At 41.3% G+C, this 13,364-nt stretch overlaps 1 protein-coding gene across 4 annotated transcripts in view; it reads right to left on the reverse strand.

The window, feature by feature from the left end:
- LOC105602333 (uncharacterized) overlaps positions 1–13,364 on the reverse strand; it is a 204,780-nt gene that overhangs the window by 104,917 nt on the left and 86,499 nt on the right. For all 4 annotated transcript variants that reach the window (XM_015101103.3, XM_015101102.3, XM_015101100.3 and 1 more), the window contains one exon: positions 5,722–5,965. In XM_015101103.3, the coding sequence (XP_014956589.2) occupies positions 5,722–5,939 (218 nt within the window). In that variant the 5' untranslated portion in view covers positions 5,940–5,965. The remainder of the gene's footprint in view (positions 1–5,721; positions 5,966–13,364) is intronic.

Below are 13,364 nucleotides of genomic sequence, written 5' to 3' on the forward strand. Positions count from 1 at the left end.
AGCCACCACGAAAGCCCAGTAATAGGTGGCAAAAACAAGCATGGGAGACTGAGACCTGCCCTGCAGCCCCAGGAGGCAGTGTTTCTTCCTGCCACTGGGAAAGGAAAAACCCTGGATGATCAGCATGGTCTGAGGTTGAGTTCTTTTGTTTAGTTCTTTCAGGAATACTTACTAAGGGAGAACAAAATACCTGCCAGGCAGGGCAATCTACTCAGGATACAGAAGAATGATGAAGGTCCTATCCTGCCCTCAAGGACCTCACAGTCAACTGGACAGACAGAGGTTCTATTTCACAGCAGAAAGAGACTGCCAGCTCCCCTCTGATGCGAGTGCAGCCCTGAGAGCCAAAGCCGAGAGGATAGTAAAGGCTTAATAAACATGCTAAGACTGTCTGTTTTAATGATTATTTTCGAATGAAATACAGTTACCAAATCAATTGCTGAAACGCAAGCTCATGCATAAAGTACTGAAGGATACTCCGAAACAGTTTACTTCCCCTCAAGAGCTTCAAGATCTCCCTGACAATACTTATTTACATTGGTTGGGTGAACCATTTTTTAATAAGCAATGCAAAGGTAAATTTCAGCCCCAAAAGGACAGACTTCAGCATTACTTGGAAAACACACAGGTCATGTCAAGCTGCTGGCATTTAGACACCCATTTCAATTGTTTCAAAGACCAAGATGGAAATACTGAACACCAACACTGACTTTTATCAAAAAGAAAAAATAGTTAACATTTACTAAGTATGTATATTTTATCTGACCCTGCACTAATGGCTTCATATGCTGTATCTCATTTGGTCTCCACAGCAATCCTCGAGGTAGATTCTAGTATTATTAATGTCTCCATGTTACAGATGGGACAACTGAGTCTTAAACAGATTAACTAACCTGTCCCCTCAGCCATCACTGGAGGAGGCAGATGTCACTGACACTCTATCCACAGGGGCACACCCTTAACCAGCACACCAACTGTCTCCCCTTACTGGCCAGTCCCTAGTTCCTGCCTGGGACATCTTTTTTCAGCAGTTTGGCCCAGACTAGGTTTCAAGATAAGTTCCTTCGTGGTGATAAGCAGGGCCCACGATCTCTGACAGCTGTTCCCCGCTCTTCATCGTCATCTGAAACAATCAGTAAGCATTAGAGAGTACTTTTCCCTTTACAAAGGTGATAATTAGATAACAAGCTGAGATTAAAGTAATTACAGTTAGACAGCTGGCGAGGCAGCACAGTCATGTTGAAATACTGTTGGTACTTCAGCATCTGGTTCTAATAACAGCATAGGCTAAAGGATTTTACATTAATTACAGAACATAATTTAATATAAACATATTTAATTACAATTGATGAGCGATAAACTGTTCAAGAATGACTTAACCCCTTCTGCGTGTCAAAGTGATGGGAACTTTGGGCAGTCTGAGTGGCCTCTTCTACTCTTTCTCTCCTTCCCCCTCCACACCCTCCATTACACCCTGGTTCTCTCTCCTGGAGAAAACCCTCTTCAAAGAGGGGATCTTCTAGACACGGGTGTGGTTCATTGATCATCCCACAGTGTTTGGCACATGTGCAGAGCCGCCCATCCTTAGAAAAGCCAGGTGGAAGAGGGCCAGCGAGCAGGCCAGGCTGGGAGGCATCGCTTCCACCTGACCAGCTGCCTCCCTCGCACTGACAAAATGAGCCTGCCTCTCCCTGGCTGGTCTTCCCAGGGTCCTCACACCTCTCTGGTGCTGGCTTGGCTTCTGACAGTCGAGTGAGCAGCCTATTACACAACGCTCGGATCTCTTAGGAAACATATGAAAGTGAGTCCTTTTTTGTTAGGATCAGGACGTCTCTGGCCACAATGGTCAGGGTATTGTCACAGTTTTGGAGTCAATGCGTAATATCTGAGGGTTTCTACACGAAACAGGACACTACCGTGGCAGAAATTCTTCCTCACATGCTGCCAACCCCCTTCCCTACCCCCAAGCCTGGCAGAAGCAGAACCTGGAAGAAATGGTTGATAACGAATTGAGACCACACAGACATAATCTCCACTGGGTGAAGGACTCAACCGTTATCTGCATACTGCCTTTCTAGAAGGCCCATTTACAAATGGAAGACTTCAAAAGGCACAAAAGCGATGTCCTAGACTGCGTGTCTGCGTTCCCCCTCGAACTCAAATATGGAAACCCTACCCTTTGATGGAATGTATTAGGAAGGAGGTGGAGTCTCTGGGAAGTAATCAGGTTGAGATGAGGTCATGAGGGTGGCTCTGTCTCTCATTTCTTGGTCATGAGAGGATACCGCGAGAAGGCAGGTATCTGTAAACCAAGAAGAGGGCCCTTCCCAGAACTCGCCCATGCTGGCACCCTGATCTAGACTTCCCAGCATCCAGAACTGGGAGGAAAAAACTTGTTATTCAAGTCAGTAGTTTGTATTTCTATTGGAGCAACCCAGGGCTTCCCAGGTGGCACTCACTAGTGGTAAAGAACCTGCCTGCCAATGCAGGAGGCATAAGAGATGCAGGTTTGATCCCTGGGTTGGGAAGATCTCCTGGAGGAGGAAACGGCTACCCACTCCAGTATTCTTGCCTGCAGAATTCCACAGACAGAGGAACCTGGCAGGCTACAGTTCATGGGATCACAGAGTCAGACACGAATGAAGCAACTTGCACACACACACACACACATACACACACACAAACCTAGCAACCTAAACTGACTAAGACACACCACTAGCTCTCAACTGCAATAAAGTTAAGAGTCAACCCAAAGAAATTACAAGGCTGATCCTTCCTTTAAAAAGAGTAAGTAGCCCTGGAGTGAGTTGGGAAAATTCATTGTCAAGTTCCCCTATGTGACAAATGATGTGAAATTACAAAAAGCCTCAAATACTGTTTTTACCTCCTGCTGTGGATTTTAAAGTATAAACCACACATTCTCCTAAAAGCTAACACGAGTGCTGAAAAAAACATTTATTATTCATAAGTAAGCAAGTGTAAGCCAGTTCTAGAGGACTCACTGACAGGTGCATACAAAGTAGAATTACTGTGACAGTTCAGGGCCACACAGCATAGGGGAGAACCAGGCAGTCTCAAGCTGCTCTATTCTTTTGAAGAAAGAAGACATTTAGTTTCTCTATACATAGCAAATTTGCACTGTGAGCGCAAACTATAAGGTACATCTTATAGATTAAATCATCCTGCAGAAGTGGGGAAGGGACAAGAGGAGAAAGTAGCCAATAAAGCATTTGCTATTTAAGAAGTTACCACTATCATCAAAATTAAAAGCTCATGCATGTCAATGGACACTACCAAGAAAGTGAAAAAAAAAAAAAAAACACAGAATGGGAGAAAGTATTTGTTTTTTCCCTTTTTCCCATAGTCCTACCCAAGCAGGTGGGGATCTTTCTTGTAGCTTTGGTTGCATGAGATCTTCTGCAGGCTTTCAGTAGATATTCTTGAGAATTATTCCACATGTAGATGTATTTTGATGTATTTGTGGAAGTGGGTGAGCTCCACATCCCTCTACTCCAACATCTTGATCTCCGGGAGAAGGTATTTGTGAATCAGATATAATAAGGGTGTAGTATTCAGAATATATAAAAACTCTCACAACCCAACAACAGAAATCCAAATACTCCAGTTGAAAAATGGGGAAAGGATCTGAATAGGTGTGTTTACAAAGAAGATATACCAAAGACCAACAAGCACACGATAATATCCTGAACATCATTAGTCATCAGGGAAATGCAAATCAAAATGAGATACCACTTCATATCCACCAAGATGACGATAAGCAAAAAAGACAGTAACAAGTATTGCCAAGGATGTGCAGAAATTGAAATCCTCATCATTTTGGTGGGAATATAAACGGTATAGTCATCATGGAAAACAGTTTGATGGCTACTGAAAAGTTAAATATATGAGTTACCATATGATTCAAGCAATTCCATTCTAGGTACATACCCAAAAGAACTGAAAACATGTCCACACAAGAACTTGTACACAAATATGCATAGCAGCATTATTCATAATAGCCAAAAAGTGGAAACAACCCAGACGTCCACCCAGTGACAAAGGAACAAACAAAATACAGCACAATACAATGGGCTATTATTCGGCCATAAAAAGAAACAAAGTACTAATAAAAGCTGCAATATTGACCAACCTTGAAAACGTAATGCTAAGTGAAAGAAGCTAGACACAAAAGATCACATATAGTATGATTCCATTTATATGAAATGTCCAGAATTGGCAAATCTATGGAGACAGAGGATGGGAGGAGAGAGAAACTGAGAATGTCTACTAACAGATATGGGGTTTCTTTTAAGGCGAGGGGGTGATGGAGTTCTGGAATTAGATGGTGGTAATGGCTAGACAACATTGTGAATATACTAAAACCACCAAATTGTATGCTTAAATGGTTTTTAAATAGCACATTTTATGGCAGGCTTCCCTTGTGGCTCAGCTGGGAAAGAATCCTCCAGTGATGCGGGAGACCTGGGTTTGCTCTCTGAGTTGGGAAAATCTCCTGGAGAAAGGAAAGGCTACCCACTCCAGTATTCTGGCCTGGAGAATTCCATGGACTGTATAGTCTATGGAGTTGCAAAGAGTCCGACACGACTGAGCGACTTTCACTTTCACATTTTATGGTATGTAAATTTTATCTCAGTTTTTTTCAAGCTACCAATCTGGGAAATGGAGCCTAACCCCATTAGGCAAGCCTAGGAGCCTGTGTACAGCATGTAGCTCAGGTAACGTATCCAAGGAGTAAGGAAGTTGGGGTATTCATATTATATACTAACTCCCATCAGTCAGTGATTGAAGGTTGCTTTTAGGGAGCACTGATTCATTGCACTTCTGGCCTGCCTGCAAAAGGGGCTCTGGTGGCCAGAGAAAGTCCTTAGGCAAAGAAATGTTAGTGTTGATAGCTGACAGTTAGGCCAGCATGCCCTGAAATGTACAGGCAAGGGGGTTCAGGCAGTGGACCGACAATCTGCTACTCTCTAATCACGTTGTTTTAGGATTAAACAAGAAAGGCTGTGCAAAAGGCTTCACAGTGCTGGACACAGAGAAAACTCTCAGTATATGTGAGTTATTTTTACAAAAGACTCAATAAGGTTAAATAACTTGATCCAAACTACACAGCCAATACAAGTTGGAGCTGGGATTTACACAGCACTCTGTGCAGCCCAGTTTTTCATATAGAGAATGATATTAACAAACATACACTAACCAATCTTGCAAACACACTTCAGGCAGCAATCCTGTCATCATGGTGTTCAGAGGATACAATATGCATCTTTACTCTTTAGTCTCTCTCTCCTCCCTGTTCTGTGCTCTCGGTGAGGGAAGCAGCTGCTTTCCTCACAAAAAGGCCTTGAGGGCTGATGTTACTGTCTGCTCAAGTTTCAGGGTTTGGATATTACATGGCTTGTTGTGTAGTTGCTTAATTGAGATTCAAAGCCTGCACATTTGCTGACAATTTAGTGCAAAGGACCAAGATAGACAAACACCTGTGACTACAGGAGCAGCAGGGCAACAGTTCCCTCCTCACTCACCTAGTGGTCCAGCTGTTCTCCAGAATAACCTGACTTCAAGCTGGCTCAACAAAGGAGCCATACCAGCAAAAACACTAGAGGAAAATGGGCATCTCCTCCCAGAATGCCCTGCACTTGCCCCCACCAGAACATGCCAGAAAGGAGACGTGAGGATGGGGGATGCAGAGCCCGCACCTACCTGATCAAGTACTGGTTGATAATCGTGTCGAAGTAGCTGTAGTACACAACGTTGTTTACGTGGCCATACTGGTCATTGTCCTGCCATCTCGTCTGGATGGGCAAGAAGTACCCATAGGCCTCCTGGTGCCGATGGCGATCCTCAGCTCGCTGGTTCTCTGATGCTGTAGCCAAGGAACGGCCATTCCTAGGAAGCAGCCTCGAAACCCAAGAGGTCATAGTGGGGCTGCTGCCTTGCACAGTACCTTGAAGAGAAAAAGCATGAGAGGATGAGAATGGTCTTCAGAAATCTTGATTTTAGTTTTACAAAGGCAATTGCATTAAGTCTTGACCATTGGTTTCAAAAGGAAATAAGACTTTTTTTTTTTGGCTAGGAAATAAATCTTCCTTGATAATCCAGGTCCTTACCACAAACCTACTGACTTTTTAAATAGGATGCCTTATTTAAAAGGTTTTGACACACACTGACAGAAACAGGTGAAGCCTTTGTTTGAATTTGACCAGTAAGAATTTAAAGTACATTTCTACAGGGGTGCTCTGCTCCACAAAGTATTTCAAGGAGGACACCATTTCTGACAAAATCTGTACCATCACTAAGGGCATCAAGACAGAGTTTAGGCAACCAGCATAAAATAAAATGTTTACTAGAAAATATTATCAACTGGGACTATCAACTGTAAGGTTTTTTCTTTTGAGGGCATTAATTTTCTTTTAGAACAAAAGTAACGTCCTATGGAAAATGTTTAGATGACAAACAAAGGAGGAAAAAACCCAACAATACCAGCTATTAACACTTCCATGTGCATTATTCCAGTCTTATATACCTGCATACACATTCTTCAACAGGATCATACCGCTCATGTTGCTTTGTCATCTCCTGTGCTTAACAATACTCGCTAATGTTAAATAGAGAGTGTCTATTCTATGCTGTACTTAGTCGCTCAGTCATGTACGACTCTTTGCAGCCCCACGGACTGTAGCCCACCTGGCTCCTCTGTCCATGGGGATTCTCCAGGCAAGAAGAGTGGGTTGCCATGCCCTTCTCTAGGAAAGAGTAATAAATACGCTTAAACATTCTCTTTTGTCACTTGCAATGCTGGATTCTATTATATTCCATTGTATAGAAGCACCACAATTTATCAAATATTCTTTTGTTGCATACTGAGGATTTTGATTCCAAGTTTTGTTAATTGGGATTGGAATCTTTGTAAATAAACCTTCACACACATCTGTGATTATCTTCTTAGGATAAATACTTAGAAGCAGAATTGCTGGGTCAAAGAGTAAACTGTTAAGGATTTTGATATAAGTTAATGCCCTCCAGAAAGGTGGTACCAATTTATATCCTCCATAGCAGTGTATAAGCAGGCCAATTTTCTTGTCAATTTTAAAATGTTTTATCAATTTGACTGTGTTCTCTCATTTCCATACAAATTTAAAGAGATGTGCTCAGTGGAAAGATGACTGCTGCTACCATCTATGATGGAATAACCAGGATCAGAATAACCCCTCTGAGAACAACTACAGGAACTGGATGAAACGTACAAGGAAAGCTGAGTGGAAGTTTGAAGAGAAAAATCAAGGCAGCAGGACTCTCCAGCCTGCACCCCCGAGGACAGGGCAACACTCTTGCCACTGCTGTTTCTCATCAGGGCGTTTGTTCATCTGCCTCACGGGGAATAGAGGCTGAAGAAATAACAGCCCCCTATGGGGTCGCACAGAGTCGACACAATTGAAAAGCCCAACATCCTGGAGAAAGTGAGCAAATTCCTCTCAAGGTCTTTGCTGACTCTCAAGCTGCACATGCTCAGAGAAAAGAGAGAAATCAGCTGAAGCAAATGTATGCAGCTAAAGTCTCAGGAGGAGACGGCAGTCTCATTACATTGAGGACCGGGCGAAGACTCTACAGACTTTCAGTTTCGACCCAAGAAGTATTACTCCCTTAGAATGAAGGCAAACTTTACATTGACAAACCTTGATCAAGATTATCTCCCCATATATCATCTGTCAGCTAGTAGAAAATGAAATCATCTCTGAAGGGAAACACTACCATCCAGAGCCTGTACATCATCATTTTATACACAAAGACTGGCCTTCACTCAAACATACCAAGTCTACTAGCAAAGAGGAACAGAAGAATTAATTTTAATAAAATAGAAACAGTCCCACAGACTCACACAGATTTAAAAATAGCTATGATTAACATACATCAGAGATAAAAGGCTAATATCCATCCCAACATATAAAGAACTCTAAAACTGAAGAGGAGAAATGTCAAAAACCCAATACCAAAATAAGCAAAAGTCACAGACAATTCACAGATAAAGATTTTAAATGACTTTTAAACATTTGAAAAGATGGACAACTTTAGTTAGAAATTATACCTGTGCTGAGATACCATTTCTCAATTATTAGATTTGGTAAAAATTGCAAAGCTTGATAGCACATTCTATTGATAGAGGCATGAGGAAAGAGACTTTTATACATTGCTGGTGGGAATGTTTCCCACACCTTTATGGGAGGAGAATTTGACAATATCTAACAAAACCACAAGTAAGCTTGCCTTTTAAATTGCATCTAATAATTTTCCTTGAAAATACACCTTCAAGAATGTAAAAAAAAGAAAGAAAGAAAGAAAGAAACCATATGAACAAAGGACCTTATTTGTAACTAAAAAATATTGTGAAAAAACACACACATAAGAGATTGGTTGAAAGAACTATGGTTTATTCACACAATAGTATACTGAAAGTGAAAGCTGCTTGGTCTTGCCTGATTCTTTGTGACCCCGTGGACTGTACAGTCCATGGAATTCTCTAGACCAGAATACTGGAGTGGGTAGACTTTCCCTGCTCCAGGGGATCTTCCCAACCCAGGGATCAAACCCAGGTCTCCTATACTGCAGGCGGATTCTTTACCAGCTGAGTCACAAGGAAAGCCCCAATACTATACTATGTAACTGTAAATAAAAACTAAATAAGACATGATATGGAGTGATTTACAGAATATATTTGTTGTCAATCAATAAAAGCAGTGGTTTTTAACCTGGTGTGGTCCAGTGGTTAAGAATCCACCTTTCAATGCAAGGGACATGAGTTCAATGTCTGCTTGGGGAACTAAGATCCCCCATGCCAGGGGGCAAACCAAGCTCTGCAGAGTACACGTGCTGCAGTGAAAACCCAGCACAGCCCCCCGAAAAAATCAATAAAAGCAAAGTGCAAAAGGGCATATATAGAATGATACTTTTGTGCAAGAAAGAAGAGGAAATAAGATAATATAAATGTATTTACTTTTATTTAAAAGACAAATCCAGGAAGAATAAACCAGAAATTTACAAGAGTGCATTAAGGTGCATGGGGTGGGAAAGAGGAAGTAATACTCCTCTGAATATAGATTTTTGTGTAATTTTGAGTTTTGGAAGCATGTTAATGCTTTACATACTCATACAAAATGATGATGATGACGTTAAATTAACAGTGATGGAGGGGAAAGAAACCAAAAATGGAATACAAACAGAAATAAATGAGCCTAACTAAAATTCAAATGAATAACATAATCACACTGAAGGGAAAAATAATTACTTTTGAATGCAGAGTTTTAATTATATACTCTCAGTTTGGAAACAAAAATCTTTTTACAAGCATTTAACACTAGTTAATCAGCATGATTTTTTATAGTAGTTCAGTTCAGTTCAGTTCAGTCGCTCAGTCGTGTCCAACTCTTTGCAACCCCATGAGTCGCAGCACACTAGGCCTCCCTGTCCATCACCATCTCCCGGAGTTCACTCAAACTCACGTCCATCGAGTCAGTGATGCCATCCAACCATCTCATCCTCTGTTGTCCCCTTTTCCTCCTGCCCCCAACCCCTCCCAGCATCAGAGTCTTTTCCAATGAGTCAATGCTTTGCATGAGGTGGCCAAAGTACTGGAGTTTCAGCTTTAGCATCATTCCTTCCAAAGAACACCCAGGGCTGATCTCCTTTAGGATGGACTGGTTGGATCTCCTTAGCAAATCTAAAACACTCTCTGTGAATCTAAACCTAGGCAAGTGAGTAAAATATACTGAGAATAATCTTAGCTAGATTCGTCACTTGTAAAAAGGATTTACAAATATAGAAAGGAAAAAGACTAAACTGAACATTCTGGTGTTAGATTAGATCTGGGAGCATCAATATGAACTCCATGGTTAGAGGCAGACATTGAGATTTCCTAATCCAGCTGAGACTAGATATAATGGCTGAGACTAGATATAATATAGTACATTTTCTACTGCAGTAGAAAATCAGCACACTTGGTGTCTGCTTCCCTTGTGGCTCAGCTGGTAAAGAATCCACCTGCAACGCAGGAGACCTGGGTTTGATCCCTGGGTTGGGAAGATCCCCTGGAGAAGGGAAAGGCTACCCTGGCCTGGAGAATTCCGTGAACTGTATAGTCCAAGGGGTCACAAAGAGTTGGACATGACTGAGCGACTTTCACTTCACTTCACTTGGTGTCTAGACTTAAGTTTCGTTTTCTTTTTTCGGCCATGCCACGCAGCATGTGGAATCTTAGTTTCCAAACCAAGGACTGAACCCTTATCCCCTGCATTGGAAGCACGGAGTCTTAACCACTGGACCACCAAAGAAGTTCCCAGATATAAGTTTCTAAATACCCACCTCCACACAAAGGAACCAAGGCTCCTCAAAGGAAACAACTGATTACACTGCTAGGGCAGATAAAGTAAAAGATGATCCTGGAATATCTCACTGTGCCAGAAAGTAATGAAATGTACAAAGAATGATAAGCATGTCGTAAGTTCGGGGAGCTTGTCTGAGTGGGTTCCCAAGGGCCAAATCTGAAATACCTGAGTATCAAATTAAAACGAGATCAATGGATTATAACATTTTGAATTAAATAACAATTCTTAAGTCTACCAAATTAATAAATGGGGGTGAAGGATGCTGAGTAATAAATGTAGAAAGGATAATGGAGTTAGAAAAATCATCATTTTGCAAATACCATCGTAATAACTGATTCAGTCAACAATCATTGATGGATGATAAAGTATACTGGGTACAGTTTTGGTGAGAAGCAGATAACTTCCACGATCTCAAAATAGTTCCCCACAAATTACATATTCATTACAAATTAATAATATTAAGTTTATGATGGCTCATACTGGTAAGACATCTCCTTATGCAAGTTATCAAAGTTAGTATCACTAATATTGAATCAAATGAACATCAACTGCCTCCTGATACAATGGCCTGAGGACACAACATCACTTTTGTGTTATCTGAATCTAATCATAATGAAACACCAGAGAAACCAAAATTTAAAAATTCTACAAAATACTTGCTTTGTATTCTTCAAAAATATCAAGATCATGAAAGACAAAGGGAGAAGAATTGTTTCAATTAAAGGAGATTAAACAACCATGACAACTAAATGCAATGCATAACCCTAGACTACATACTTAACTGGGAAAAGACCGGGAGCTGACTGTGCTCAGATCATGAGCTCCTTATTGCCAAATTCAGACTTAAATTGAAGAAAGTAGGGAAAATCACTAAACCATTCAGGTATGACCTAAATCAAATCCCTTATGATTATACAGTGGAAGTTAGAAATAGATTTAAGGGACTAGATCTGATAGATAGAGTGCCTGATGAACTATGGACTGAGGTTCATGACATTGTACAGGAGACAGGGATCAAGACCATCCCCATGGAAAAGAAATGCAAAAAAAGCAAAATGGCTGTCTGGGGAGGCCTTACAATAGCTGTGAAAAGAAGAGAAGAGAAAAGCAAAGGAGAAAAGGAAAGATATAAGCATCTGAATGCAGAGTTCCAAAGAATAGCAAGGAGAGATAAGAAAGCCTTCCTCAGCGATCAATGCAAAGAAATAGAGGAAAACAACAGAAGCAGAAGATATTAAGAAGAGATGGCAAGAATACACAGAAGAACTGTACAAAAAAGATCTTCACGGCCAAGATAATCATGATGATGTGATCACTAATCTAGAGCCAGACATCTTGGAATGTGAAGTCAAGTGGGCCTTAGAAAGCATCACTATGAACAAAGCTAGTGGAGGTGATGGAATTCCAGTTGAGCTGTTTCAAATCCTGAAAGATGATGCTGTGAAAGTGCTGCACTCAATATGCCAGCAAATTGGAAAACTCAGCAGTGGCCACAGGACTGGAAAAGGTCAGTTTTCATTCCAATCCTAAAGAAAGGCAATGCCAAAGAATGCTCAAACTACCACACAATTGCACTCATCTCACATGCTAGTAAAGTAATCCTCAAAATTCTTCAAGACAGGCTTCAGCACTACGTGAACTGTGAACTTCCAGATGTTCAAGCTGGTTTTAGAAAAGGCAGAGGAACCAGAGATCAAATTGCCAACATTCTCTGGATCATGGAAAAAGCAAGCGAGTTCAAGAAAAACATCTATTTCTGCTTTCTTGACTATGCCAAAGCCTTTGACTGTGTGGATCACAATAAACTATGGAACATTCTGAAAGAGATGGGAATATCAGACCACCTGACCTGCCTCTTGAGAAACCTATATGCAGGTCAGGAAGCAACAGTTAGAACTGGACATGGAACAACAGACTGGTTCCAAATAGGAAAAGTACGTCAAGGCTGTATATTGTTACCCTGCTTATTTAACTTATATGCAGAGTACATCATGAGAAACGCTGGGCTGGAAGAAGCACAAGCTGGAATCCAGATTGCCAGGAGAAATATCAATCACCTCAGATATGCAGATGACACCACCCTTACGGCAGAAAGTGAAGAGGAACTAAAAGCCTCTTGATGAAAGTGAAAGAGGAGAGTGAAAAAGTTGGCTTAAAACTCAACATTCAGAAAATGAAGATCATGGCATCCGGTCCCATCACTTCATGGCAAACAGATGGGGAAACAGTGTCAAACTTTATTTTTGGGGGCTCCAAAATCACTGCAGATGGTGACTGCAGCCGTGAAATTAAAAGACGCTTACTCCTTGGAAGGAAAGTTATGACCAATCTAGATAGCATATTCAAAAGCAGAGACATTACTTTGCCAACAAAGGTCCGTCTAGTCAAGGCTATGGTTTTTCCAGTGGTCACGTATGGATGTGAGAGTTGGACTGTAAAGAAAGCTGAGTGCCGAAGAATTGATGCTTTTAAACTGCGGTGTTAGAGAAGACTCTTGAGAGTCCTTTGGACTGCAAGGAGATCCAACCAGTCCGGTTCTGAAGATTAAACCTGGGATTTCTTTGGAAGGAGTGATGCTAAAGCTGAAGCTCCAGTACTTTGGCCACCTCATGCGAAGAGTTGACTCATTGGAAAAGACCCTGATGCTGGGAGGGAGGAAAAGGGGACAACAGAGGATGAGATGGCTGGATGGCATCACTGACTCGAGTCAGTGGACGTGAGTCTGAGTGAACTCCGGGTGATGATGATGAACAGGGTGGCGTGGCGTGCTGCGATTCATGGCGTCGCAAAGAGTTGGACATGACTGAGTGACAGAATTGAACTGATAAGGGAAATTATTGGAGTAATTGACAAAATTTTAATTTAGATTGTAGATCAGATAACAGTATTGTATCAATACCAAATTTTCTAATTTTGTAGTTGTACTTTAGTTACATAAGATAAATTCCTTGTTTTTAGTAGATACAA

The sequence above is a fragment of the Ovis aries genome, chromosome 15, assembly GCF_016772045.2.
Source record: "Ovis aries strain OAR_USU_Benz2616 breed Rambouillet chromosome 15, ARS-UI_Ramb_v3.0, whole genome shotgun sequence".
In the NCBI taxonomy this organism is placed as follows: domain Eukaryota; kingdom Metazoa; phylum Chordata; class Mammalia; order Artiodactyla; family Bovidae; genus Ovis; species Ovis aries.